General features: G+C 44.7%; 1 protein-coding gene across 1 annotated transcript; it reads left to right on the top strand.

Annotated features, from left to right (window-relative positions):
• The first annotated feature begins 77 nt into the window (after positions 1-77).
• Positions 78-27,953, top strand: UFM1 (ubiquitin fold modifier 1). The gene is made up of 6 exons (XM_030563830.1): positions 78-169; positions 249-305; positions 6,388-6,445; positions 18,077-18,116; positions 18,551-18,583; positions 26,692-27,953. Coding segments are annotated over exons 1-6 (258 nt in total). The 5' UTR covers positions 78-167; the 3' UTR covers positions 26,760-27,953.

Consider the following 27,953-nt stretch of genomic DNA (forward strand, 5'->3'; position numbering starts at 1 on the left):
GCAGCAGGACCCAGGGTAGCTGCCCCGCCACTGCCTGACAGGGCCCCGCCCTCCGTGGTGGTTTTGTTCAGGCGGCGGCCGGGCAGCTCGGGCGGGGCGGAAGCGGCGGCGAAGGACCCCTCGGCCGGCTGGGGCAGCGGCGGTGGTTCCTGGGCCCGGACCGGATCATGTGAGTGACACGAGCCCCCTCCCCACCCTCCCGCGGCCCCGCCCCGCCCGCTCTAACGCTCTGTCCTCTGCCTCCCCAGGTCGAAAGTCACCTTTAAAATCACGCTGACCTCGGACCCGCGGCTGCCCTACAAAGTGTGAGTGACCCCCCCGCCGCCTCGTGCTTTGTGCGCATGCGCTGCCATCTCCATCCTCTCCTGCACCCACTGCCCGTCCTCACAGGGGCACCACTGACTGCACGGGCACTGCCCCCCGCCCTGCCCATGGGCACCCCACACCCCCAGCCAGCCCGCTCCTGCGCACTGTCCTGTACACCAGCCTCCTCCTGCTACCAGCCTCCCATCAATCCCCCAACTGCCCCACCCCCAGGCACTGATCTCTGCATACCCCCCCTGCCCATAGGCACCCCCCCCATACCCCCAGCCAGCCCGCTCCTGCGCACTGTCCTGTACAGCAGCCTCCTCCTGCTACCAGCCTCCCATCAATCCCCCAACTGCCCCACCCCCAGGACTGATCTCTGCATACCCCTCCTGCCCATACGCACCCCCCCCCATACTCCCAGCCACCCCGCTCCTGCGCACTGTCCTGTACACCAGCCTCCTCCTACTACCAACTCCCAGGCCTGCCCATGGGCACCATCCCCCCAACAGCCCCACCCCAAGACACTGATCTCTGCATGCCAGCCCCCCTACCCTGCCAATGGTCATTGCCCCCTGCCACCGACCTCCTTGCTACCAACCTCTATGCCTTGTGCATGGGAACCACCCCACACCAGCCCTGCAATCACCCTGATGACAGGTACTGCCTCCCCCCACCAGTCCCTCCCATGCCAATGGCCACTGCTCCCTCACACCAGACCCCTTGCCATTGACCCTCCCCACTCGTGGGTATTGCCCCTCACCCCCCCCAACTCCTGCTTCCCTGCGCATGGGTGCCATGCCCCCTTTCACCGCCCTGCCCACAGACAATGATCTGCCCCCGCCCACTGATACTGTCTGTAACCCACCGTGAGCTGTGCCCCAAACCCACCCATCTTGCCTATAGGCACTGCCTCTGAACCCATGAGTGCTGCTCCCTCCCACACACTTCTCTGTCCACATAGACATTGCTTCAGGCCCATAGTCACAGAGTTTAAGGCTAGAAGAGACATCAGATCATGTAGTCTGATCTCTTGTATAGCATAGGTCACCAACACCACACACTAAACCAGGGGTCGGCAACCTATGGCACGCGAGCCAATTTTTAATGGTACGCTGGGGCCTGCTGGGACCTCGGTGTGTCATTAAAAATCCTGCCGACATGGCAAACTGCAGGGTCCACGCTCCAGGGCTGGAGTGCAGGGCCAAGTGCAGCAAGCCACCGGCCCCTCCCCCACCTTCTCCATGAGCCATGCTGCCATGTACAGCGCTCTGGGGGCTGGGGCTGTGCGCTCCCATGGGGCAGCATTTGGCTCCATGGGGAGGGAATGATGCTTCCTGCTCATCCGGAGCCCCGCTGCCTCGTGCAGCCCCGCCCCGCCCCTCACAGCGCTGCGCGCATGGCAGCAGGGCTCCGGATCAGTGGGGAACCTCATGGTAAGAGGTCCAGGGGTGGGTTGGATAAAAGGTGGGGGCAGTCAGGGGACAGGGAGCGGAGGGGGGGGATGGGGCATGGGAGTCCCTGGGGTCTGTCAAGGGGTGGTGAGTGGATAGGGGTCAGGGCAGTCAGGGGACAGGGAGCAAGGAGGATCCTGGGGAGGCAGTTAGGGATGGGGGAGGTCTCTGGAGGGAATGGTCAAGGGACAAGGAGCTGGGGAGGTTAGGAGTTCGGGGGGCTGTCAGGAGGTAGGGGTGTGGAGAGGGGTTGGGCAAGCAGGGAGGCATTGTATGGGTCCAGAGTTCTGGGGGTCCTGTCGGGGCGGGGAGAGGTTCAATAGGCATGGGAGTCCAGGGGGTTCTGTCTGGGTGCGGGGACGTGGATAAGGGTTGGGGCAGTCAGGGGATAGGTAGGCAGTAGGGTACTAGGGGGGCAGTCAGGGGACAAGGGGCAGGGAGGCTTAGATAGGGGGTGGGGTCCCAGGAGGGGGTAGTCGGGACAAGGAGCGAGGGGGCTTGGGGGCTCTGAGGAGGCAGTCACCCAGCCCTCTGCCCTGAGCCCTGACCCCCCCCCCGCACACACCCAGTCCTCTGCCCTGAGCCCTGCACCCCCACACACCCGAAGGCCCTTACCCTGAGCCCTGTACCACCCGGCCCTCTGCTGACTCCTTCACCCCCCCTGATGACCCCAGCCCTGACTCTGGCACCCCCACACATACGCAGCCCCCCTTCCCTGACACCTGTACCCCCCTCAGATGTGCCTAGCCCTCTGCCCTGACTCTTGCACCCCTCACATCTCCAGCCCTCCCCACATCCCATGCACGCTGCACCTCCCCTGAGCACCAAATGGGAGCCCCTGCACCCTCACTCACATTTCCACCTGCACCCCTCACATCAAATGGGCGCTGCTCAGGTAAGTGCCCCCACACCCCAACCCTGAGCCCCCTCTCTCATTCTAGCTCCTGGCCAGACCCTTCACCCCCAGCTCTGTGCTCAGTCCTCTCCCACCCTTAGCTCAGTGCAGAGAGAGGAAGAGAATGGGCCAGAACCAGGGAGAAGGTAGGTACCCTTTGTATGTGGGCAGGGCCGGGATCCGAGACTGGCAGCAGGCTGAGCGGGTCCGGCAACTGGGATCCCAGCTGACAGGAGCCGGCAGATGGAACCACTGAGTGGCAGTGGGCTTAGCCATTCTGCCAGTCTGGGGTCCCGGCTGCTAGCCCCGCAGCCTGCCGCCAGTCTGGGATTCTGCCTGCCAGACCCTTCCCAGCTGGGGTCCCGGCCGCAGGCCCTACTCAGCCCACTGCCGGCCTAGATGAACAGAACCGCAGACCAGCAGCGGGCTGAGCGGGCCGGCGGCGTAAGATCAACATTTTAATTTAATTTTAAATGAAACTTCTTAAACATTTTGAAAACCCTGTTTATTTTACAATACAACACTAGTTTAGTTATATAATATATAGACTTGTAGAGAGAGACCTTCTAAAAAACATTAAAATGTATTACTGGCACGCGAAACCTTAAATTAGAGTGAATAAATAAAGACTCCGCACAGCACTTCTGAAAGGCTGCCGACCCCTGCACTAAACCCAATAACTGAAATTAGATCAAAGTATTGCAGCCCATAGGAGACTAGACTGTTCTATGCCACAGGCAGAGAACAGGAGGGACTGAACTGCGCTGATGCCAAAGGGCCCTGCAAAGGCAGAAAATTGATTGAGAGATACCCAGGTAATCTAGGTAAGTGACCCATACCCCAGGCTGCACAGGAGTGTGAAAACCCCTTAGGTTCACTTATATGGGGTTGGGAAAGAATTTCCCCCCCGAATATGGTGGTCAGTTCGACCCTAAGCATATGAACAAGAACAGCAGGAGTGGGTGGGTGAGATTCTGTGGCCTGCATTGTGCAGGAGGTTGGATTAGATGATCATGGTGGTCCCTACTGACCTTAAAGTCTATGAGTCTAAGCCAGCAAAGCACACGAGAGTGAGTGCTCATGCCCCTTCAGCTTCCTTTTCTTTCCATATTGGTATTGCCTCATGCTTATAGCTTCCTTTTCATTCCACGTGGACACAGCTCCACGTCTGCTGCTTCGTCTGTGGTTACTACCCCACACTGACTCTTCTTGTGAACGCTGCTCACCTAGCATGGCAGGATGAAGGTGACAATATGCGATTAAGATTACTTAATGTATTGCTCTATAGAAAAGTCTAAAATAAATGAGGCAGTCTATTACTCCTAGTCCAGTACTCTGTACTAAAGATAGGGGCAAATGCAGTGATTTACAGCAATTTATAGGAAGTCCGATTATAATCTGGAAATTTACAGCTTGTATTTGGGCAAAATTTGGTTACACAGTGGGAGATTGTTACGCCTCTTCCACATAAACAATTCCCAAAGAGCCTCCTGGCATTGTGTAGAATTCATTTTTTTAACATACATTTTTCTGTAATTTTGGTTTCAAGTGTAGCACGGATAGAAATGGTATTCTTGTGGAGCTTGTTTATTAAATAGTTATTTTAATTGATGTTTTTGTGTAGTTTACTACGGCCATGTTCACACCACACAGTTTTGTCGACATAAGGCAGCTTATGCCAAACTGTCTACAGAGGTGTACACACTGCAGTGCTCCTGCCATTTTAACTTGCCTGCTACGCCTACATAATAAAACCACCTCGAGGAGAGACATAACACTTAGATTAACACAGTGTCAGTGTAAACACTGTGTTGCTTACGTCACCATAAATGGCCTCCAGGAGGCATCCCGCAGTACCCACCATGATCACTCTAGTCATCGTTTTGAACTCCACTTCCCTGCAGCCAGGTACACAGGTGAACAGTCCTTTCCAGGTAAAGCCCTGGGAAGTTTAGAACTTGCTCTTCCTGTTTGCTCCATGTGGAGAACTCGCATAGTAATTGCCCAGATTAGCATGCCAGCTCCATGCAGCAAACACACTCCTGCCTGGAGGTGGTGATCTCCTGGGTCCGCGGGGAGAGGAGGCTGTGCAGGCACAGCTCCAATCCAGCTGCAGGAACTTGCTTGGAGCATGGAGGGGAATGGGGAAGAGCTATGATAGGGGGCACAGCAGTGCTGTGTAAAACTCAAAGAGCTGAGGCAGGCATAGCAGAAGTCATGGGAGGCAAATAGTTGCCTCTGGTGCAGAGCTGCAGACTTGTTGCTTCTATAAGGAGGTGTCTGGAGTCAGGGTGGTGGTGAATAGCCCTCCTTCTCCCCCACTGAGCTCCTCTTATAGCCTTGTGTTCATAACACACGGTGCAATAGTGAAGAGCGGTGCAGGTTTCATGCTTTCCGACACAGATGTCTGGCTCACAGGTTACCAGAGCAGTCGAACAGCACTGGAAATCTAGTAGGATGCTCATGGAATGATGAGTTGTGAAGCCTGTGTCATGTGATGCTGAACTTGCCACCATGAGGCATTGCAAGCTCTTCCCAAAACAATCTGGGGCCAACAGCACAGTGAGATAGCTACCCTGGATATACCGCTTTCTGCATTGATGTAAGAGCTGCTACTATGAATGTTCTCCACTGACACATGGAGCATAGTGTGGACATGCAACAGCAATTTAATTACTGCAGTGGCTGTACATTGACTTATGTAGTGTAGACATAGTCTAAGTAATAATAATTTATATATGGTCTAAAATGAGTGGTATTCCTTATAACTAAGTAAAGTTTAAAAATGTGCCGAATTAGGGTGTGGTTCAATGATACTTAGTTCTGATCTGGCTGAATTAAAATTGTTTTATTACTGTCACCTGGACAATACTTTACAGATGCACAAAAGAGGCGCTCTTACCTTCTTCCACATCATGCTGATGTGTTCTTTATAAATGGTATACCGCTTTATACTTCTGATCTATTTATCTAGGTATCATCACTGTGGTCTGGAATGACATACATCATTAATCTGTATGATGTAGCGCCGAGGCCAGGTCTACACTACAAACTCACATGGGTATAACTACATCATTCAGGGATGTGAAAAATGCACACCTCTCAGCAATATAGTTATACCGACCTAAACCCCAGTATATACAGCGTCCTTCCGTCGACATAGCTGCTGCCTCTTGAGGAGATGGATTAACCATGCCAACAGGAGAAGCTCTTACGTCAGTGTAGTAGCGTCTTTACTAAAGCCTCGAGTTCGTAACTGTGGCCATATTGTGTTGGTACCACAATATGGTTTTTGAAGTCTTATCATTAAATCAGTGGTAGTACTCATGGTATTAAACACCATCCCCCATAGGAAGTGTTTGCAAGACCAGGCTTCTCATAGGGAAAAGTTGAATATGTAATCTCCCACACTCCAAAAGATATGGAGACTAGATACTGGGAAGTCTTCCACAATTCTTATATGGTAGACATGTTGACATCACTTCTTCTGGAATGCCTGTAATAATGTATTTAAAAATAGAAAGTTCAATTATTTTTTTTTGCAATGTGCCAGTCTTCTTTCAGTGTTCTGGGCCCTGATCTAGCAGAGCATGTAAGTACATGCTTAACTTAAACTGCAGGAGCACTCTCATTGATTTCAGTGAAATTATAATCAATAACTTTAGGACCATTGGAATTGGTCTCTAATTTGGTCTAGAAATCATGTTTTCTATTAACTTTTCTTTGTTTCAGGTTAAGCGTGCCTGAAAATACACCTTTCACAGCTGTCTTGAAGTTTGCTGCAGAAGAAGTAAGTTTTGAATTGTGACAATGTTTACATCATTAACCAAAGAGTTAAATTACAAGACTTGTATGCATTTTTGTGTGAAATTATAGATGGCTGGGACAAGAATGAGTCATGTTGGAAGTTTGCTTTTATTGAAAAAGCTAATTGGAATTTCATCAAGGCAGTTACATATTTATTCTTTCTTAAAGTAATAAAAAATATCTGATCCATACTTATAACATGGGTATAAAATGTGTGTGTATGATTTACAAATATATAGAGATAGAAAATAGGAAATAAACATTAAGTTAATGAAAGAGAGTAACCTGGAAAGCAGTAATGCTGAAATTCTGGTAGTGATTGTGGACAACAAAATGTTGTTGGCTTTTTTGCTATAACACATTTAACTTGTTTTGAGCTGCATATGAGGAAGTGCTGCATCACAGTTCAGTGGGGAAATGGTGTATCTCTACTTGGCTTTGATGGATCTACACCTGGAAAGTTATGATATTTTGAACATTCCCTTGCTCAAGAGAGAGTGATCATTTGGAGGGATTTCAAATAAAGTAAAAATGACGAAGGGGCTGGAAGAAATGTGAAGAAAGAGCAAGAGAAATGTATTTAAATTGCTAAGTGATGATTAAGGTAAAGGCATAGCTTATAAATATTTGAAGGGTATAAATTACAAGGAGTAGTGAAGAAGGATGGTCCAGAGTTGAAGGTGTCAGGTTGAGATTTGGGAGACTTCCTGTGCGATTTTGAGCAAGTTACTGATGGCTTGCCATGGTAGGAAAGTTTATACCAGTATAAAGTAAAATGTGAATTTAGGCTGTGTCTACACTGCCACTTTCAGTGCTAAAACTTTAGTCATTCAGGGGTGTGAAAAAAACACTCCCCTTAGTGACAAAAGTTTTAGGGCTGAAAAGCGCCAGTATGGACAGCACTTTATCACTGGGAGCTGCGCTCTCAGCAATAAAGCTACCACCCCTCATTAGGGGTGGTTATTTTTTTGTTGCCGGGAGAGCTCTCCCTCTTCGACTAGTATACCCTTAAACTAATATAGTTATACCAGTATAACTCCCTGTGTGGACACTCTTATTAAGAAATAAGAGTGTCCACACAGGGAGTTATACTGGTATAACTGGTGTGTCTGTGTCTGTGTCTATATATGTGTGTGTGTGTGTATATAAAAACTACAAGAAGCTATACCGGTTTAATTGTGTCAGTTTAACTATACTGTTATAATTGTATCAGTATAACTGGTAAAACAGTCCTGTGTAGTCAGACCCTTATTCTCTCTCTGTTAAATGGCTAAAAATAACAGTATGGCTGCAGTGGCTCAGGCTAGCTGCTCAAGTACAATCACACATTACTCCTTGGAAAATGTACTAGAAGAAATAATAGTGTATTAGCAGAGGGAATAGACTTGATGACAGAGGACATTCCATATTAGAAAGGGTTTGCCAGTATAGCTGTTCAGGCAGATCCTCTTATCCGGAGATGCAGTTTGACCAGCAAAGAGTGCTTTTGCCAGTATAGCTTATACCAGTTCCCCAAACAAAATAAGTTATACTGGCAAAATGACTGTTTTGGTGGTATAACTGCATTCAAAAAGTGTAGACCAGACTTTTATAGGCCTTTTCCATTTCTGAGGCTTTCGTGTACACTAGCAGCCCATGCTTTAAAAACAGCCATGTTAGGAAGGATTAGTTATTAAAATAGTCCCATTAAACAAGATACAGTTTCAGCTAGTGTGTATTTATGTACTTTGGATCATGCCTTTTGAAATCAATGGGAGTCTTTCTGTTGACATCAGTGGGCTTTGAATCATCCCCTTTGTGTAGGTTTACAACCTAGAGGGATAATTACAGCTGTTTTCAGGAGGCTTAGTGGGAAAATGAAGAACAATTGTTGTAGTGGGCTCTTGTACCCCACATATAATTAGTGTTCAGTTATATAAATCCACTTAGCGCACGCACACACACAAAAACCATTTTATTTTTAAAAGATAGGTTTTGATACTTCTTTAGGTTTTTTTGGAAGCCACCTATAATACAATGTGACAAGATTTTGCTCTTTCACACCCTGGTACAAGGATCTATTATAGGGAGGAGGAAATAGTGAAATGATTGCTTTTCAAAATACTGCATTGTCTTTGGTTGTTATTATTTATAATATTTATTTGTGCTACAGTAGGGCCAACTAGCTCTAGTCATGAACCCAAGACCCCAGTGTGCTAAGTGCTATACAAACATAGAATAAAAAGACTTTGCTTTCTTGCTTATTAGCTACATTCTTTGGGGAAGGGGAGAGGTGTAATTTAATTTTTAATTCAGACCACAGGTACTGCATGTATTTGGCATTGAAAAGAACAAGACCTGGTTTCTGACTATACTCCATGAAACCCTATTGTAATGCTAACTCAGTCATTTGAATAGATGAATCATTTGTTTACTGTGGAGGGAATTTTTAAAGATAACATACAGAATATCTTGTAGCCCCTCAGAATAAACATTCTAGTGCTCTTTTAGAATTTTAAAAAAGCATTGTTTACATGTTTCTAGCGGTAGAGAAGTAAATAATTTTTACTTGGGCATGCTATCTGAAATATGTAGATATTTTGTTCAGATTATTAAGTTGTTATCAATTATTAAATATAGTATGAATAGGTTTCATATGAGTAATGTTTTTAATACTATACCTTTTAAGATTATTACTCCTTTTGACTGAGCTGTTAGCCCAATTTGGGGAGTTGCAGGTCGGAGGAGAAATTGATGACAAAGACAGGTATTTTCTTTGATCCAATCTTTTGTTTACAGAAAGTATACATAAAGTCCTGTTTTCCTGAATACAATAGGAATCAAACAGCAGGAGACAGTTTCTTTACTTGCACTTCCATACCTGCCTTGCCACCAGCACTCTGTGCCTAGATAGTTTTCTTTCTTAGCTTTCTATCAGGGCCACATTACCAGCACTTCTGTTACTTTTGGCTTTCTTGCTGCTTTGATCTCTCTGTCCTACTTCTCTCGCTTTCGCTCTCTCTCTCGGTCTCTCTCTCACACACACGCACTCTCTCTCTTTCTCTCTCTTAAACAATGCTCAGCTGAGCCCCGGTCCACATAGTTCATGTTCCTGAGTAGCTTGGACGTGCCTTTGTTTTGACTGGAGACATGGGCCTGTGTTTAGGGTGGAGTCAGCTTCATTGTTTCAGCTACCTGATTACAATATCGTCTTTGTATTTATCCTGAATATACAGCAGATGATTATGCCTGACCCATAACAACAACGTTTAACTCAGCCCATAGCAATATGATTTTTTTTATATGACTCTGTGAAGCAAATATTGAAGCCATGATTTAACCATTCTTTTTATACTTAAGCATTATTTTGCCACAAATATTGCAAAGAATACAAATTTGGACATTTCTACAATAAACATGGTGTTTGCTTGCAAAAAGCATGTTTCTGTAATATCAGATATTACATCGGTTTGAAATATGGGCATTCCCGCAAAAAGGTCTTGATCTGGCTCCTCCTTCTTTTAACGGAGCAGGATCAATCCCCAAATCCGTATTACGGACTCAAAAACTCTGTTAAAAACAAGTTACAAAGTGAAGCACTCAAAAGTTAGAAACTGCTTGTGCAAACTAAATTTAGCTGCCTCCTCCTCCCCCAGTTATGATAGTTTTTCATTACATGATCACATACTATTTTTTCCACTGGATCGCTCCCTCATTCAATGCACATCTTTTGTTCTGGAGATGAATCAGGGCAGTGTAGTAAAGGAGGCTGTTGTCTATAGGATCCCTTCCTCATTTGTTGCAGAAGTTGAAAAGTAATGAATAACGCACGGAACTGGATAAAGAGAGAGGATGGTTTCATGGTTAAGGCAGCTGGATTCTATCCCTGCTTCTGCGACAGAGTTCTTGTGTGATGCTACCGTGCAAGTCACTGAGACCAAACCTTTTAGAGGTGGTCACAAATTATGTGTTCCTCATTTTCTGCGTTTGAGATCTTGGGCCTGTTTTATGAAAATGCTGATTGCTCACAACTGCACTTGAAGTCCGGGAGAGCTGTACTTGAATATATAAAATGATATGAAAAGTTAGGTACTTTCAAAAATCAAATCCTAGGCATCTCAGTTTGGACACCAAAAATTGGTGGGTACTTTTTACCTTCCTGTCTCTGTGCCTCAGCTCCCCATCATAAAATGGAGATAATTACACTCTGTCACCTCATAGGGGTGTTTGTGAAAATAAATTAATTTTATGAAGCACTCGTATATAAGAGTGGTGAGGGCCATAGAAAAATTCGTGCAGATATTTTCAGAGCAGGGTTTGAATGTTGTGGGTTTAATGAGGTCTGTGGCCACACCTTACATTAAAAAAGATTAATACAAAGTATTGTTATAGCTGTCCATTCAGTGCACTGAATGAGACAGGGATCAATGGTAAAAAGAGTATGTGATCATGTAATTAAAGGCTGTGTAGTAATGCATATGCACAAGGGGGCTCAATTAAGGTTACACTGGAAACTTTAATTGAGGCATTTCCTAACTGTTAAATGCATGACTGCAATCTGAATGGTTTTTTAGTATAGTTTTTGTGAGTGTGTGTAATTTCCTATCTTTTTAAACAAGCAAACTGAACAAACATAAATTCCATCATATGGATACTCAATGATTTATCAACCAGATTGAATCCTATAGATCCACCATGCAAATCTCTGCCACCTGAGCTAACAAAGTAACTGATAGTAGTAGTAAGTTATCATCCTCTGTGTGGGCCAGCAGTAAATGGGGATGAGACACTTTGCCAGTAGGTTTCACACACACTTTCAGACAGCAGAAGACTGTTGGGATAGGAACCTTGGGTTCCATTTCAAGCTCTGGATGAGATCTGTGGCCTCTAGGAGTGAGCTCTAGTGGGAACAGACTCTTCTTGTTTCCCCAACGTGACCCCTTATGCTCCCCCTCCTCCAGCCTGTCCCAGTCTCTCTTCTCTTGCTTGTCCAGTCCATCTCTACTCCTCAGGCTTCTCATTCAAGTCCCAGCTTCCTTTTCCAGCTGGTTCTAATCTTCCCCTCTGGTCTTGCTATCACAGTTCCAAATTTCCCCTCCCAACATCCAGTCTCATTCTCCTTGTCCAGTCAGTCCCAGTCCAGCCCCAATCTCCCCATCCAATCTGTCTGTCTCCTCTCTCCTTCCACTGGCTCTCAGTTCTAGTCTCCCTCCCTGCATTCATCATCCAATCCCAGTCTCCCACCTTCTCACTTTTCCCAGGATCCCCCACTGTCTTATGCCAGGCTCTGCCCAGAAAATGCAAGTTCTTTCCTCACAACCCATATCTTTCTCAGATCTGTCTCCCCTTCCCCCAGCACACACAGTCTGGTTCCTAGATCCAGCCTCCTTGTTCAGCCTCCCTCCTCCCCCCACTTCCTCATCTCGTGTTATCTCAGTGTCTTCCCACCACAGTTCCCAGTCATAGTCTCTTTGTTCAACCAGTTCCAAACTGCCCTTCCTTTCTACCCAACCAATTAAAGCCTTCCCTTTCCCTGCCCCCCATAGCTTCCATTTCAAGCTTCCTCTCCCTTTCATCCCCAGTCACCTCCCACCCACCCTGCACTTGCTCAGACAATTCTGGTTTTCTCTGCCCCCTTCAGCCACAGTCTTGCCAGACTACTTCTCCGAATCTCCTCTTTTCTCTCCCCAAGTCTGCCTTGTGTCTGCTTTGCTTTTGAATTTGGCAGTTTCCACCTTCTTACTGGCTGAGTTCCAACAGAGGTGGTGCTGAGAGCACAGGACAGGCTGGCTTCTTGCTCTCAGTTCCAGTGCCAAACTACACTGCAACTCTAGCCATTACCGGGAAAGTCCAACTTCTCCTCTGTAGCCTTGTGCTGGAAGGAAGCATGTTCAGTCATTCACTAGAGATGGTGCATATACGGACCAGTCATATAGGAGATGTGAGAAGATGGATGCTCAGTTGCTCTTTGGGGATAGCCAACAGTATCCTTTCCGTTACATACAGTTGGTGCATGAATTCAGGGGCTCCTTGGAACAGTAGCAAATAATGAGTAACATTGGGAGCCCTATAAGCACTGACTACTGCTGCTTTCCCCTTTCATCCCAGATGTCATAGACTTAGGCCGTGTCTACACTACCTCTTATGTCAGCAAAACTTATGTTGCTCAGGGTTGTGAAAAAAACACCTCCCTGAGCAACCTAAGTTTTGCAGCATAAGTGGTAGTGTGCACAGTGCTATGTTGGTGGAGAGAGCTTCTCCTATCAACATAGCTACCATTGCTCATTGAGGTGGTTTTATTATGTTAACAGGAGAACCACACAATCATAGAACCATAGGGTTAGACGGGGCCACAAGGGTCATGTAGTCCTGCATCTTGGCAAAGGGTTAGATTTGTTGTGTCTAAACCATCCAAGAATGATGATTATCCAGCCTACTTTTGAAAACATCCAGTGAAGAAGCTTCCATGACCTCCCTAAGCAATCTGTTCCATTGTCCTAATGTTCTTACAGTTTGGAAATTTTTCCTGAGATTTAATCTAAATCTGCTCTGCTGTAGCTTGAACTCATTGCCTCTTGTCCTGCCCTCTGTGGCAGGAGAGAACAACTTTTATTATGGCAGCCTTTCAACTATTTGAAGACTGCTGTCATGTCCCCCTCTTAATCTCCTCTTTTCCAAAACAAACATACCCAGTTCCTTCAGCCTTGGCTCATATGGCTTGCATTCCATCCTTTTGATCATCTTTATCGCTTGCCTCTGGATCCTTTCCAGTTTCTCCATATCTTTTCTATACATAGGTGAACAAAATTGGACACTGCTCCAGCTGAGGCCTAACCAGCGCCGAGTAGAGCAGTACTGTCACTTCCCGTGACTTGCATGCAATGCCTGTGTTAATGCAACCTAAAATTGCATTTACTTTTTTTGCAACAGCATCACATTATTGGCTCATGTTGTGGTTGTGATCCACCACAACTTCCAGATCCTTCACAGCAGTGCTGCTACCAAACCGATTATCCCTTACTCTGTATTTGTGCATTTGATTTTTCTTCTCTAATTGTAGCACCTTGCATTTGTCTTTGTTGAATTTCATTTTGTTGTCTGTAGCCCAGATCTCCCATTTATCAAAATCCCTTTGAATTTAAGCTCTATCCTCCAAAGTGTTTGCAGCCCCCCATAGCTTTGTGTCATCTGCCAGTTTGAACAGGATGCTCTCTATTCCTACATCTAGGTCATTAATAAAGATGTTAAATAACTCTGGACCCAGAACAGATCCCTGTGGAATCCCTCCTGAGGCCTCTTTCCAATCTGACATCATTCCATTCATAGCTACTGTCAAGTATAATTCCCAAATCTGGACCTTAGCGTCCAGGATATGGTACTAGCATAAAGTCCTCTAAGCTTCATTACCAGCTTAGATTCTGTAGCGCTGCCACCAATCAGGAATTTTTAGGGCCTGATACCCTCTGATCCCCCCAAAACCTTCCCAGGGGACCCCAAGACCCAGATTCCTTGAGTCTCACAACAAAGGGAAATAAATCATTCCCTTCCCCCTCCCTTCTTCCTCCCACCTCCTTCCCACCCTGGGAACACTAGAAGATCGCTTGATTCAACTTCTTGAATCACCACACCGAGAGGAGTGTTACCTTCCCCCTCACCCAGAGGCATTACAAGCTGCGTGAATATAACATAAAGAGAAAATTTATCCTTCCCTTCTCCCCACCAATTTCCTGGTGAGTACAGACACAATTCCCTTCAAGCTTAACTAGGAGAAAAAAAAATCAAACAGGTCTTAAAAAGCAAAACTTTTAATAAAAAAGAAAGAAAAAAGTAAAAGGTTTATCTCTGCACTTTAGATGGTAAACAGTTACAGGGTCTTTCAACTTATAAACAATAGAAAGAAACTTTCTCCAGCAGAAACACAATTTAAGCTACATCCAGCAAGTACACATATGCAAATAAGAAAACAAATTAAAAGACTATAACCGCCCTTTTTCTTACTCACAATTCTGAATAGATAAGAGACTGTAGCAGGGAGATTGGCAGAAACCTGGTTACACCTCTAGTCCCGTCCAGGACCCAGAGAGAACAAAACCAAACCCACAAACAAAGGCTTCCCTCCACGAGATTTGAAAGTATCTTGTCTCCTGATTGGTCCTCTGGCCAGGTGTTTGCAGGTCACTGTTTGTTAACCCTTTATAGGTGAAAGAGACATTAACCCTTAGCTATCTGTTTATGACAGCTATTCTTTGTGGTTGTTTAACTAGTAATATATCCACTTAATAGCAGTTCCTCTGAGCCCACATTTCTCCAGCTTACTTATTAGACTGTCATGTGGGACCGTGTCAAAAGCCTTGCTAAAGTCCAGGTATATTAATATCCACTGCATTCCCCCTATCCACCAAACCTGTAAAAGAAGGAAATCAGGCTGGTTTGGCATGATTTGTTCTTAATATATCCATGCTTGCTGCTAGTGATTCCCGCTTCATCCTCCTGGTATTCACAAATTGAATGCTTTATACATTGCTCTAGTAGCTTCCCAGGTATTGAGGTCAGGCTGACTGATCTACAGATCCCTGTCTCTTCCTTTTTCCCCTTTTTAAAGATGGGCACTACGTTATCCTTTCTCCAGTTTTCTGGAACCTCTCCTATCATTGATGCATTTGAAAATATTATTGTCTATGTTTACCTAAATTTTAAATGTTGACCAGAACTCAGACTAAAAAAAGGAAAGGGGGCTTGAATCATCCTGTAACAGTAACCCTTTGTCCACACCTACTATTTTCTCCTGGACCTGATTTTAAGCATGATACTGTCTGAGTCCAGAAACAGAGCATACTAGGTCAGATTTTTCAAAGATTTAACCTTGTGAGTAACTTTATGGACCTGTGTGTTTACAGGATCGGGATGTTAAATTGGAAGCTCTTTGAGGCAAGAACTATATTTTACTATATCTTTGTACAGCATCTAGCACAGTGGGGTCCAACTCTGGCTGGAACCCATGGACAGTAATGTCACATAAAAATAATATCGTAGTCCATCAAAATTCATAACTATTTTCACTGTATTACCTTAATATAGCAAAATCAAGTAGCCTGAAGTGAGTGTTTCAATCCAAGAGACTTTTTAAAGACTTAGGGCTTGTCTACATCAGAAAGTTGCAGCGCTGGTGAGGGAGTTACAGCGCTGCAACTTTGAAGGTGTACACATCTGCAGGGCATCACCAGCGCTGCAACTCCCTGTTTGCAGCGCTGGCCGTACTCCCGTTTTGTCTCGGGTGTAGAGGATCCAGCGCTGGTGATCCAGCGCTGGTAATCCAATGTAAACACTTACCAGCGCTTTTCTTGACCTCCGTGGAAGGAGGAAGCCTCTGGTAATCAAGCTGATCTCCTTTCCCGGTTTGCTCTCTCGTTCCCGGAACCCCGAGCAAGCAGGTAAGGAGAACCGCTTGCTCGGCGGTTCGGGGAACGAGAGAGCAAACCGGGAAAGGAGACCAGCTTTGCCGCGGTTTGCTCTCGCGTTCCCGGAGCCACCCTGCAAACCGCAGGGAAGGAGACCTGCTTGCTCGGGGTTCCGGGAACGAGAGAGCAAACCGCGGCGAAGCTGGTCTCCTTTCCCGGTTTGCTCTCTCGTTCCCCGAACCGCCGAGCAAGCGGTTCTCCTTACCTGCTTGCTCGGGGTTCCGGGAACGAGAGAGCAAACCGGGAAAGGAGACCAGCTTTGCCGCGGTTTGCTCTCTCGTTCCCGGAGCCACCCTGCAAACCGCAGGGAAGGAGAACCGCTTGCTCGGCGGTTCGGGGAACGAGAGAGCAAACCGGGAAAGGAGACCAGCTTCGCCGCGGTTTGCTCTCCCGTTCCCCGAGCAAGCAGGTCTCCTTCCCTGCGGTTTGCAGGGGGTTGGGGAACGCGAGAGCAAACCGCGGCGAAGCGGGTCTCCTTTCCCGGTTTGCTCTCTAGTTCCCGGAGCCCCGAGCAAGCAGGTCTCCTTCCCTGCGGTTTGCTGGGTGGCTCCGGGAACGCGAGAGCAAACCGGGAAAGGAGACCAGCTTCGCCGCGGTTTGCTCTCCCGTTCCCCGAGCAAGCAGGTCTCCTTCCCTGCGGTTTGCAGGGGGTTCGGGAACGCGAGAGCAAACCGCGGCGAAGCGGGTCTCCTTTCCCGGTTTGCTCTCTCGCTCCCGGAACCCCGAACAAGCAGGTCTCCTTCCCTGCGGTTTGCAGGGGGTTCGGGAACGCGAGAGCAAACCGGGAAAGGAGACCAGCTTCGCCGCGGTTTGCTCTCCCGTTCCCCGAGCAAGCAGGTCTCCTTCCCTGCGGTTTGCAGGGGGTTCGGGAACGCGAGAGCAAACCGCGGCGAAGCGGGTCTCCTTTCCCGGTTTGCTCTCTCGTTCCCCGAACCCCGAGCAAGCTGGTCTCCTTCCCTGCGGTTTGCAGGGGGGTTCGGGGAACGCGAGAGCAAACCGCGGCGAAGCTGGTCTCCTTTCCCGGTTTGCTCTCCTGTTCCCCGAACCTCCCCTTGAAGCCGCCCAACAGCGCTGCAGTGTGGCCACATCTAACACCACTTGCAGCGCTGGTTGCTGTAAGTGTGGCCACTCTGCAGCGCTGGCCCTATACAGCTGTACTAATACAGCTGTAACTACCAGCGCTGCAAAATTTTAGATGTAGACATGGCCTTACTGAAAATACATTCAGAAGTGCAGAGTAGAGACTATTTTCTGTCTGGCCAGCTGTGACGTTTTTTTGTTGTTGTTGTTTTAAGGAGTTAGTAGTTTATGAAATGGTTGTAAATTCCCCCACATAAATTGTCCCAGTAGCAGACCATCCCTGCCCAGCCCCCCAAGTCAAGCCAAGCAGGAACTCTGCACTGTGAGTCTGCTCATTGTGATCTTAATAAATGTTACTAAATATGCACACAAGTGATTTCACAGTTGCTCATGCACTGAAAAACACCATAGCTCTCAACAGCAGGACTGTGTATGTGTCAGATTTTAGACTTTGAGCCATTTTTGCTATAGCTATGTCTTTAAAAAAAAAAAAATCACCTTTACGCAAAGACCAAGGCTTCAGTCCTGCAAATGCTTATGCACACACTTAACTTTGTGCCCATGAATGATACTTGAATAAATTCCATGAAATTGTTTATGTACATAAGTGTTTGAAGGTTTTATTTGTCCATTTTTATTCCAGAAGGCTCTGACATCTATATTTGGTCAATTTAAATTAAAGCAAATTATAAAACAAAATTGCATTTTTGTTCCAGAAATGTGTGCAATTGAGTAGTTACTCATTTTCATTAACATTTTTGGTGCTGCTCCTTACAGGATTGTCAGAAATTTTTTTGAGCTCTTCAGTTAGCATAATTTTGACATTATTTCCAGAGAATTTTTTTCCGATGTTTAGATCTAATCAACTGTTTTAACACTGTGTACTTTGTTCCATATAACCTCTTAGTGAATGGTAAGCGTTGATTGTAAACAGTTATTTTGATAGTCCTGTAAAATCTGAAGAGGATTTTTTTCCATAATTATTCTTCATACAGGCCTAAGCAGCTAGAATTACAACAGTTTAAATTTTCACTGTCATATTTTCTACTTTATTGTCTGTCTTTAAAATTAATTTGTCATACTTTTGTTTCGTTTAGTTCAAAGTTCCTACAGCAACAAGTGCCATTATAACAAATGGTAAGAAAATAGTTCTTATATTGTTGATTCAGTTAAACTGTATTCCAGAAAAGTATAAGCAGGTTTTCTCTGTAATCTAACTAGCATACAAAAGGATGAGCTTCAAAAGTAATACCTCACTGTTATTCATAATGCTGGTGCATGGGGTTTGCCATGAATATTTTATTTCTATTTGAGAGGTTTTATCCTACAGCATATCTTATGGTTCACTATGCTGAAATTTTTATCCTCAGCTGTAAGTAATAAAGATGACTATTAATTTCCTATTGGCAAAAAATATCGCTAAAGACTGATATTTAATAATTATTACAGTATATTATTTAGAACCTTGAATATTTTGCATTCATTTTAATGTTGTAAGTTTACACTACTATATACATAGATCTGTTTTTGTTTTAGCCCCCAAAATTAATGTATATATTTTTTAAATTTAGATGGAATAGGAATAAACCCTGCACAGACAGCGGGTAAGTAGTTATATTTGTGACATCCAATTAAGAAAAAACTGAATTTTTTTTTATTCAGTTACGATGCACCACAGTGAATGACTTATGTCCTCATCTAGTTTATCCAAGTTTTAACGGCTTTTCAAGGGACCCAGAAGTACTAAACGGTGGCTGAAAGCTGCATCCAAAACCTCATGTCAAACATCATTAAGATCATATAGTTATTGCTCAATATTTTGTTTATTTAGATCTGTGAAAGAACAGTAGGCGCCTAGCTAATATTCCAGGACCCTCTCCTAAATACTTAATATGATAAAGAAAAAGAAATAGCAATCCCATAATATATAATACTAAATAACCATGCAGGGGGAAAAAAACCCTTAACTTCCCCTGTACATCACCAGCAATATTTACTACTTCTGCAGCCTTTCTAAAAAGATTTAGCAGTGTGCCCTGAAGGTCAACTGATTAAAACTACTTTGGACTGGGTGAAAGAAACATCCAAAGTAAAGGGATCTCCCTGATTGCTCTGCCAGCAGTCCCCTCTCACTCAGATTGAGGGGGACCCAGTTCAAGAATCTCTTCTAAGCTCAACTGTGGCAATGTGCCAAAGAGAGAGAGAGGTGGTCTCTCAAATAGGAAAGTTTGAAGGCATCTTAAAATCAACATCTTAAACTGCACCCAGAAATACACAGGCAGCCAGTGCAGATTTTGGAGCCCTGATTGAGTGTGCTCATGGAAAGACTGTTTACAAAGTAGGCTGCTGCAGTCTGTCCTAGCTTGCCTTCCAAATAAATTTACAGTGTAACCTTAAGAGAACATTGCAGTAGTCTAATCTCCAAGTGACAAAGGCATGAAATATGTTGTCAAGGTCCACTTGGGAAAGAAATGGTCAGACCTTGTAGCCAGACACAAATGATAAAAGTGGTCTTAGTTACTGCTGAACAGTGATCATCCAATGACAATTAGGAATCTAACAAGACTTCTATGTTGCAAACATGAGCAACAGTTGGTGGACACACACCTTCAGTAGGTGGAATGTATGTGACTTTTGCCATATCTTCTGATTGATTTTTCCAGCCTACCAATATCATCTCCTCATCTGGCTTGAGCCTCAGCCAGATCTAACTCATCTGTGCCCCATTCTCCACCAGACATTATGGAAGAGACAACCACTCTGTTGGGATCAAAAGAGAGAGAAAAATGAAGTTGAGTGTTTTCAACACATTGGAGATATAGCAACTCTTTCTTTCCCATTAAGGCCCAGTCCCACAAAAGATTTAAAAACCTTGCTGAATCAGGGTCTAATCCACTAACATCGTCAAGTACACACTGAATGAGAGGGAGGAAAGATTAATAAGACTGGGACTTTTCAGTTTGGAAAGGCAACGGCTAAGGCAGAATATGATAAAGGTCTATAAAGTCATGACTGGTGTGGAGAAAGTAAATAAGGAAATGTTATTTACTCCTTACTACGCCAAATGAAATTAATAGGCAGCAGTTTAAAACAAAAGGTAACATTTCTTCACACAACACACTGTCACCTAGTGGAACTCTTTGGCAGAGAATGTTGTGAAGGCCCAGAATATAACAGATTTAAAAAAAACAACTAGATCAATTCATGGAGGATAGGTCCATCAATGGCTATTAGCCGAGATGAGCAGGGATGGAACCCCATGCTCCGAGTGTCTCTAGCCTCTGTTTGCCAGAAGCTGGGAATGGGTGACATGATGGATCACCTGATTACCTGTTCTGTTCATTTCCTCTGCCATTGGCCACTGTCAGAAGACAGGATACTGAGCTAGATGGACCTTTGGTCTGACCCAGTATGGCTGTTCTTATGAGAACAAGATAGCATCTTACAGAATCTAAGGCAGATGATAAATCTAATAATGCAGTATGGATACTTGAACTTCATCCATCACCACTAGAAAGTCATCTCGCAATATTACAAGAGCAATAACATAATTGATAAGGGTCAAATAAATCAGAGGCATCTAGGTACCAAGAGTTCTCACCACAATCTTCTCATGATTGTTAGCTGCAAAAGGAAGATTAGACACAGGGTGATTGGAAGCCAGATTGTCAGCATCAGATGATGGTTTCTTAAATATGCACCGATGCTGCTAAGCAATGCTGGTGCATTGCCCTTCTGAGAGTGTTGAAAGTCTTCACCAGCACTAGGCTTGGCACATTCACTCATATTTAGTCCCCCAAACTTCAGTTGTGATGGGTCATACGTTAACCTAGATGACTTACGACAAAGCTGGTTATCAATAGACATGGCATCACGTACTACGCCTGGGGCAATTCTATGCCACTGCACATGCATAGAATGTATTTCCCATGTAGATTTCTTTGCTTCCCCACAGAAAAATGACTTTCTAATGGGGCAAAGGGAAGCCATAAGAGCGGTCATGCGACCCTCCCCAGCAGTATATTTCAGGTGATAAGGGCAGCCAGCAGAGAGGTAAATCACTGTGGTGCAGGAGGCAGGACTGGGCAAGACCCAGCTTCCTCTACCCTGTGCCGGACTCAGCTACTAGTCCTGGCTGGGCTCAGGAGGACGGGATTACTCTTGCTTTGCACAGCATCTGGGGCTGGGTCTCCCTCAACCACAGGAAGCTCTGCAAACTCTCCCATCCTCCCGCTTTCTGCACCCATCTCTCCTCAGCTGCAGAGGGAGGGATCCCTGTACAGGGAGCAGCTCCCCCATCCATCCAATCAGCATGCATCCAGACCTTCTCATACCCAGACCCTCCCGCCGATCCTCACTCCCCTGCACTCAGAACCCCCCCGATGAGCCACTCCCTCTGCATCTGGACCACCCCAATGAGACACCCGCACCCTGATCCCCACACCACCAAGCCCCAGTCAGCTGCACTTGAATTCCCGCCACACTCCTCCAGCATCTGGGCCCCCCTCTGAGCCTCCTCTCACAGAGTTCTATACCCCCGCATCCAGTTCTCCCCCCCGCTGAGCCCCAATCACCTTTACCCGGACTCACCCTGCAGAATTCCATTACCATTGCACCCAGAACCCCCCAACAAGCCCCTGTACATCCAGATTCTTCCCACACCCGGATCCCCCACTAAGCCGCCCGCACCCAGATTGCCCCACACACAACCCTCAACCCATACCTGGAAACCCTCACACTAAGCACCTCCACACTTGGATCCTGCGTTGCTGAGCCTGCCTGGTGCACCTGCACCCAGGGGGTATGTTTCTGGGGTAGGCCCAGTCCTTGTGCTGTGTCAGGGTTGGGTGCAGCCTCACCGCGGAGTCCGGAGTGGGGGGGGGGCTTCAGGGTGATCTCCCACCGCTGTGAACCCTGTGGCCTGTGCCCCCCAGTGACATGCTCAAGCCTCCACTTTTATATGTCACAAAAAAAAATTTGCAGAATTTTAAAATATTGTGCACAGAACTTTTTAATTTTTTAGTGCAGGATTTTAAATGATTTGGCGCAGAATGCCCTCAGGAGTAATCATTCAAGAACTAGTGTTTTTAATATTTTCATTTAAAATGCTTTTAGTGCTTTAAAATCTCATTTGATAGAGCAATTGTTTCAGTCTACGAAAACCTCAGAACGTGAGGATTTATTGGAAAAAATGTAATGTTTTCCCTGTGGACCTCAGGCATTCCATGAGAAGACACAGTGCTTCCATGCCATTCCCTTGTCTCTCAACCCCAACAACAGTAATGTTATACTGGCAAAATATAATCTCTCCTCCTCCCTCGCGTTGACTCTGTGCTATCTCCATTTTGGGAGGGGGAGGTAAAAGGTGCAGAGCAGGAGTTAAAGCGAATCAACCAGCATTAACTCCCATACAGATTTCGATTTGGAAGATTCTCTGGTTTGGGGGCAAGCATGTCGTACCTTTTTGAAGAAAACACTGTTGCATTAATGGTAGAGGCAGGGAGGGAGGGGCAAGAGTGAGTGATGTGCCTGGGGGCAAATGTGGGCCTGTTTAAATAACATCTATACAGCTTTTGTTGGGTGCATAGTGGCACATTTCGTCCAGATTAGCAGGTTTAGTCCTCAGGGTATCAGATTCATTGTTCAAGACCTAATGTGTTTTGTATATAATCAGCTTTATCTTCATATTTCCTTTCTTGTGCCTTGGCTTTCTGAGTAGCAGAAAATAATACAATAGCCATACAAAATATTTTGGCTTTTTTGTGCTTCAGCAATATATAATCCTGGCAAACCTCTTAAAAGTATATGCTTGTGGCAGGACACTCCAAATGCGTGGATCTGCCAGCCCTCGTTAGGCTAGACAAATAGAGTATTTTAAATCTCAGCCACTGTGCCTAAAGTGTCCCTTAGTTTTAACTTCAAGGGAAAATGGTAAATTTTGCTCCACTCTAGTGATAACTTGGACAAGTGTTAGAGATCTTGATCTGTCATAAAATCAGGCACTTAGCAGAGTGATGTTGAGGCTTCTGGGAGAGAACTTGTAACAGGCATATTTTCACACATAATTATCAAGGGATATTTAGATATTTGTCACATGTAGGTAGATTTTTTGGGGGGGAATATAATTGAAATTTCTACAGGAAATATTCCCTAAATATTAGATATTTTTACTGAAAACTGCTTTCTCTTCCTTAAAAGCCTGTCACTACCAGCAGTATAGGCTTGCGATCCATTTGAATGATGGTTAAGGTAATACAGAAGCTAGATTTTGTTTGCTCAGTCATACTAGTACTTCTCAGTCTCAGAGCTTGTCTACACTACTGCCCGGAATCGATCTTACGAATAGCATAGCTGAAGTTGACATACTTAGATCTACTTACTGCAGTGTCTTCACTGCAGTAAGTCGACAGCTGGCACTCTTCCATTGACTCCACTTGCACTCTCTTTCTGGTGGAGCACGGGAGTCAATGGGAGAGTGCTCAGTGATCGATTTATCATGTCTATACTAGCTGTGATAAATTGACCCCCACTGGATCAATCGCTGCCCGGCAATCCGGCAGGTAGTGTAGACAAGCCCTCAGTGTACTTGTGTTTTTTGTATTATCATTGGAGTGGAACAGCTAGCCAAGGATTGGACAGTGCTTCTGAAAAGGTGGACTTACTCTCACTCCTTGTTTTTCAGTGTACTCAGTTTTCCTTTCATTTCCTGTGTGGTCTCATCTGTTCACTAACACCTCCCTTTATGTCCCTTTATCAGTTACTCTCCCTCCACTCTCATTTTACTTTCTCTCATCTCCTTTCCACCTCCAGCCTTGTGGTGGTGTTTTGTGTCATTCCCTGTGCAACCATTATTGTCTCTGTTTTATTCTCCCTCCCTACTTTGGTTTTCCTGTTCCAACCTGTCCTGGTGTATGTCTGAGCGTTAAAGTGAAATTTACTCAATTCCTGATCTCTGAAGTGTACTGTCTGCAGGTTCTCAAGATATTGGAAAGCGGTATTCATTTTGCTGCCCGCACAATACAACTGAAAGAGAGAAGGCAAAGGAAGGAATTAAGGAGAAGGAAAAGAGACAAGCAAAAATAGTATATAATTTTCTGTTTTCAGAGGCAGAGATGAGGAAACACTGACAGGGCTAGAAGATACATTTTTAGTATAATACATAAAAGTAGATGAGTGAGTCTATTTTTTTCTCTTCAATGTCCTGCTCGGGAAAGAGATTAAAAAGTATTTCTGCAGTGATGTAAGGAGATGATTCTTATAAACCTTATAACCAGTGTAATACATATTTTGTAAGGATCCACTAGATTTCTTTCTTCATTTCATTTACAGTTTGAGCTGGTCATAATTTTTTAAAATTAAAAAAATGAAAAATGTTGACTAAAATTTCACATTCCTTCCCCCTCCTCGCCCCCCTTCCAACCAAATATAGAACTGGCCAAAATATTCTGAAAAAAGGCAACATTTCAATATTGCCCTCTTGGCCCCCACCATCTTTCCACCACCCCCCACCCTAACATTTTTCATAGCTCTGTTTACGAAATCAGGAAATCAAGAAGACTTACCGCTTTTTAATTTTTGTTTTTAGATGTACATTTTAATCACCGACTCTAACAGACAGTTTTTTTGACATTTGAGAGGTTAAACATCCAGTCAAGAAAGCTTTATTCCTTGTTATGCAAATACCTGTGAACAGTACTAACGTATAACATATGTTGACAATAGGATAGCAAATTTTGAAGGAAATCGGAGTTTAATGATGTTTGATTGATTTGAGGTTCGTAGAGCACAGAATGGGTAATGTTTAAGTTAATTTGGGACTACATTTTGACATTACAAACTCCCCAATGTAAGAAACAGGTGTCTGAAGGAGTTGAAAATCTACTTTCCAGCCTCCTGGCTGCTCCAGATTAGCCTAAACTGTATCAAGTCTATAGCTAGTGCTGTGGAATCTCCCTGATGTACAGCACCACCAGGGTTCATCTGGGTGTGTGGGAAAGACCAGAGACAAGATTCCACCCATTCCACCCCCACCCCTTCTGTGTCCCTCTAGAAAAGGGTGGAAGTAGCAACTCTGCTGAACCTGCTTCTCCCTCCATGTTGCTTCCCATGATGTGGCTAGCTGGTACAGAGTTTAAGGGCACCTTGTGCCCCTGTACTTCCACCAAGAGATGTGTGTCTGTATATAAATTCATAGTAAGATCACCTTAGGCTTGGAGAACTTCTAAAAACCCATAAGAAAACTCAATACATTAGACACCTCTGAAAAAAGTTCTTGAGAAAACAAGCTAATTAGTGAGGAGCTGATTTTCCTGCTTCATTGTTATTCAAGCAAGATAATATATTTATATTCAAAGACAAAAAATACGTTGAGATAGTTAAGGTTGGGAATATATATATATCAGTGATGGTTAGAGTTGCCAGTGTCCGGTTTTTGACTGGAACACCTGGTCGAAAAGGGACCCTGGCAGCACCAATCAGCACTGCAGACCAGGCCTTTAAAAATCCGGTTGGTGTGAGGCGGGCAGGCTCCCTACTTGGCTCCACATGGCTCCCAGAAAGCAGTCGGCATGCCCTTCCAGCTCCTAGGCGTAAGGGTGGCCATGGGGGCTCCGCATGCTGCCCCCACCTCAAGCACCGACTCCACAGTTCCCATTGGCCAGGAACCAGCCCTGAGCCCCCTCCTTGATCTTGCACCCCAAACCTCATTCTGCAACCCTGTCCAGTCCTGAGCCTCCTCCTGCACCCAAACTCCCTCCCAGAGCCCGCACCCCCTCCCATGCCCCAACCCCCTGCCACAGCTCAGAATTCCTTCATGCACCCAAATTCCCTCTTGGAGGCCCTACCCCCTCTTGCACTCCAACCCCCAGCCTATAGCCCCCTTTCACACATCAACCCCCATGCCAGAGCCCACACCCCCACCTGGAGCCCTCACACACCCCATACTCCAACTCCCTACCCCAGCCAGGTGCCCCCTCCCGCAGCCTGAACCCCTCATTTCTGCCCCTACCACGGAGCCCACATCCCCAGACAGAGTCCCCTCCATTCCCGCACCCCAATCCTCTGCCCCAGCCCAGTGAAAATGAGGGAGGGAGGGAGGGAAAGAGCGAGCAACGGAGGCGGGGGGAGGGAGAGGATGGAGTGAGCTGGGATGGGGCAGAGCAAAGGTGTTTGGTTTTTAGCACTTTGTTTAATTTTTGTGACAGCCAGCTAGACTATGCAACTTGATCCAGACTGTTAAAAACTCACTACAGTACACAATATATGGATGGGATGAACAAAACAGATATAGCGGGCTGTACACAATGCCGGGAGGCCTTGAAAGCATATTATATTTTGCAATATCTTTTTGCTTTTTATTCTTTCCTTGAATTTTTGTCGGTCATGTTTAAAATCATGGTGAAACTATTAATTTATATTGTTAACTAATGAGCCTAATATGTAATCTTGTGCCTGGCTTTTTTGTTTTAAATTGCAAAGTGTTCATTAGACTGGGCATATGTGAGAGGAACTGGAAAATGTTACAAAGCATGCAGTCAGTTTCTCATGCATGAGAGAAATTCTGACTATGTAATTGAAAACTGAAACATGATGATATTATTGTTCCTAAGATCATACTTACACTTTTTGGGAACTGATTTCCTTGAAGAGCTCTTATTGATAACACATACCTGTATTTAACCTATAGGTGACCAACTTTCTCTTTTTTGTTCAGGAAATGTTTTCCTAAAGCATGGTTCAGAACTACGGATTATTCCCAGAGATCGTGTTGGGAGTTGTTAGTATCTACTGAGTGGTTTTGGAATAAGTGAAATCATCATGCTAAAGAGTAAATGGTCATATTTATTTTGGAATTCTACAGTACAACTAATGAATCAGCCTGTTTTAAAATTACCTACAATGACTACTTGGGATTTAAAAATTAATTAAAAACAGAGTTTTCGTTTTCTCTCCCTATTAGCATTTAGCAAATCATAAGCTGGCCTGGCCCTTCATCTACTAATGGAAGAATGGTCTGACGTAATGCTATATTCTTGAAAGCAGGATGGACCTCTTTCTTTTTAGTAACAGAACCTCTTAGGAAATGTTATTGAAAACAAAAGGAAAACCTTGACAGTAGAGACATATAACTGTGACTGATAGATTAATAATAGAATCCTGTATTTAGACATTTATTTTGTGAAAGGAGAAGCTGTATTTGATTTTTAGAAAAGGAGACCATTAGGAAAAAATTATTTCCTACTGAAAGCTAAAAAACATTAGTCTAAGCCCTGAATTATGTATAATGTACATTGTCAAACTCAAAGAAACAATTTTCCTCACGGTTAAAATTTTCAGTCCAAATATAGGGTATCTTGAAATCTTCAGATTCTTTTGTTACTGAAATATGCAGAGAACTTCTAAGAAATGTAAATACTTGGCTATAATCATAAGTTACTGGAAAAAATAATTAAAGAAAAATAAATGTACTTTTGTTAAGTCTTCATTTGAGCTTCATTGGTCAAACTAGCTTTTACAAATTTTCATTGATACTGGATTTAACATTAAATAAAGTGCCCTCAACTGAAAGGTGTTGTAAAATCACAAATCATGGGAATCCCGTATGCTGTATGATAGGGATTTATCAGTTGAATACCACATTCCTTTATCAGCAAACATATTTATTTGAGGAAAACGTCTTAGTTTGTGGCTACTGTATGTTACTTGGGAAACAGTGGTGGAATCACTTGAATGTTTGTATGTTCAGAAATTAAGCATTTTGTTTATAAAGTGTCTGAAGTTAAATTGTTACGTCAACCATGGACCTGCATTGGAGAAACCAGTTTGTCTTGTTTTGACCCACAATGATATATTGTAGTTTCAAACTAGTATGCATTTTGCCAAACAAATCATCATGCATTTTATCTATCCTCATACATTTAATTTATTGAGGTTACAAAAAATTGAACAATAAACGATAATACTTTAGAAAAACAA

Source organism: Gopherus evgoodei, chromosome 1 (genome assembly GCF_007399415.2).
Source record: "Gopherus evgoodei ecotype Sinaloan lineage chromosome 1, rGopEvg1_v1.p, whole genome shotgun sequence".
In the NCBI taxonomy this organism is placed as follows: Eukaryota; Metazoa; Chordata; order Testudines; family Testudinidae; genus Gopherus; species Gopherus evgoodei.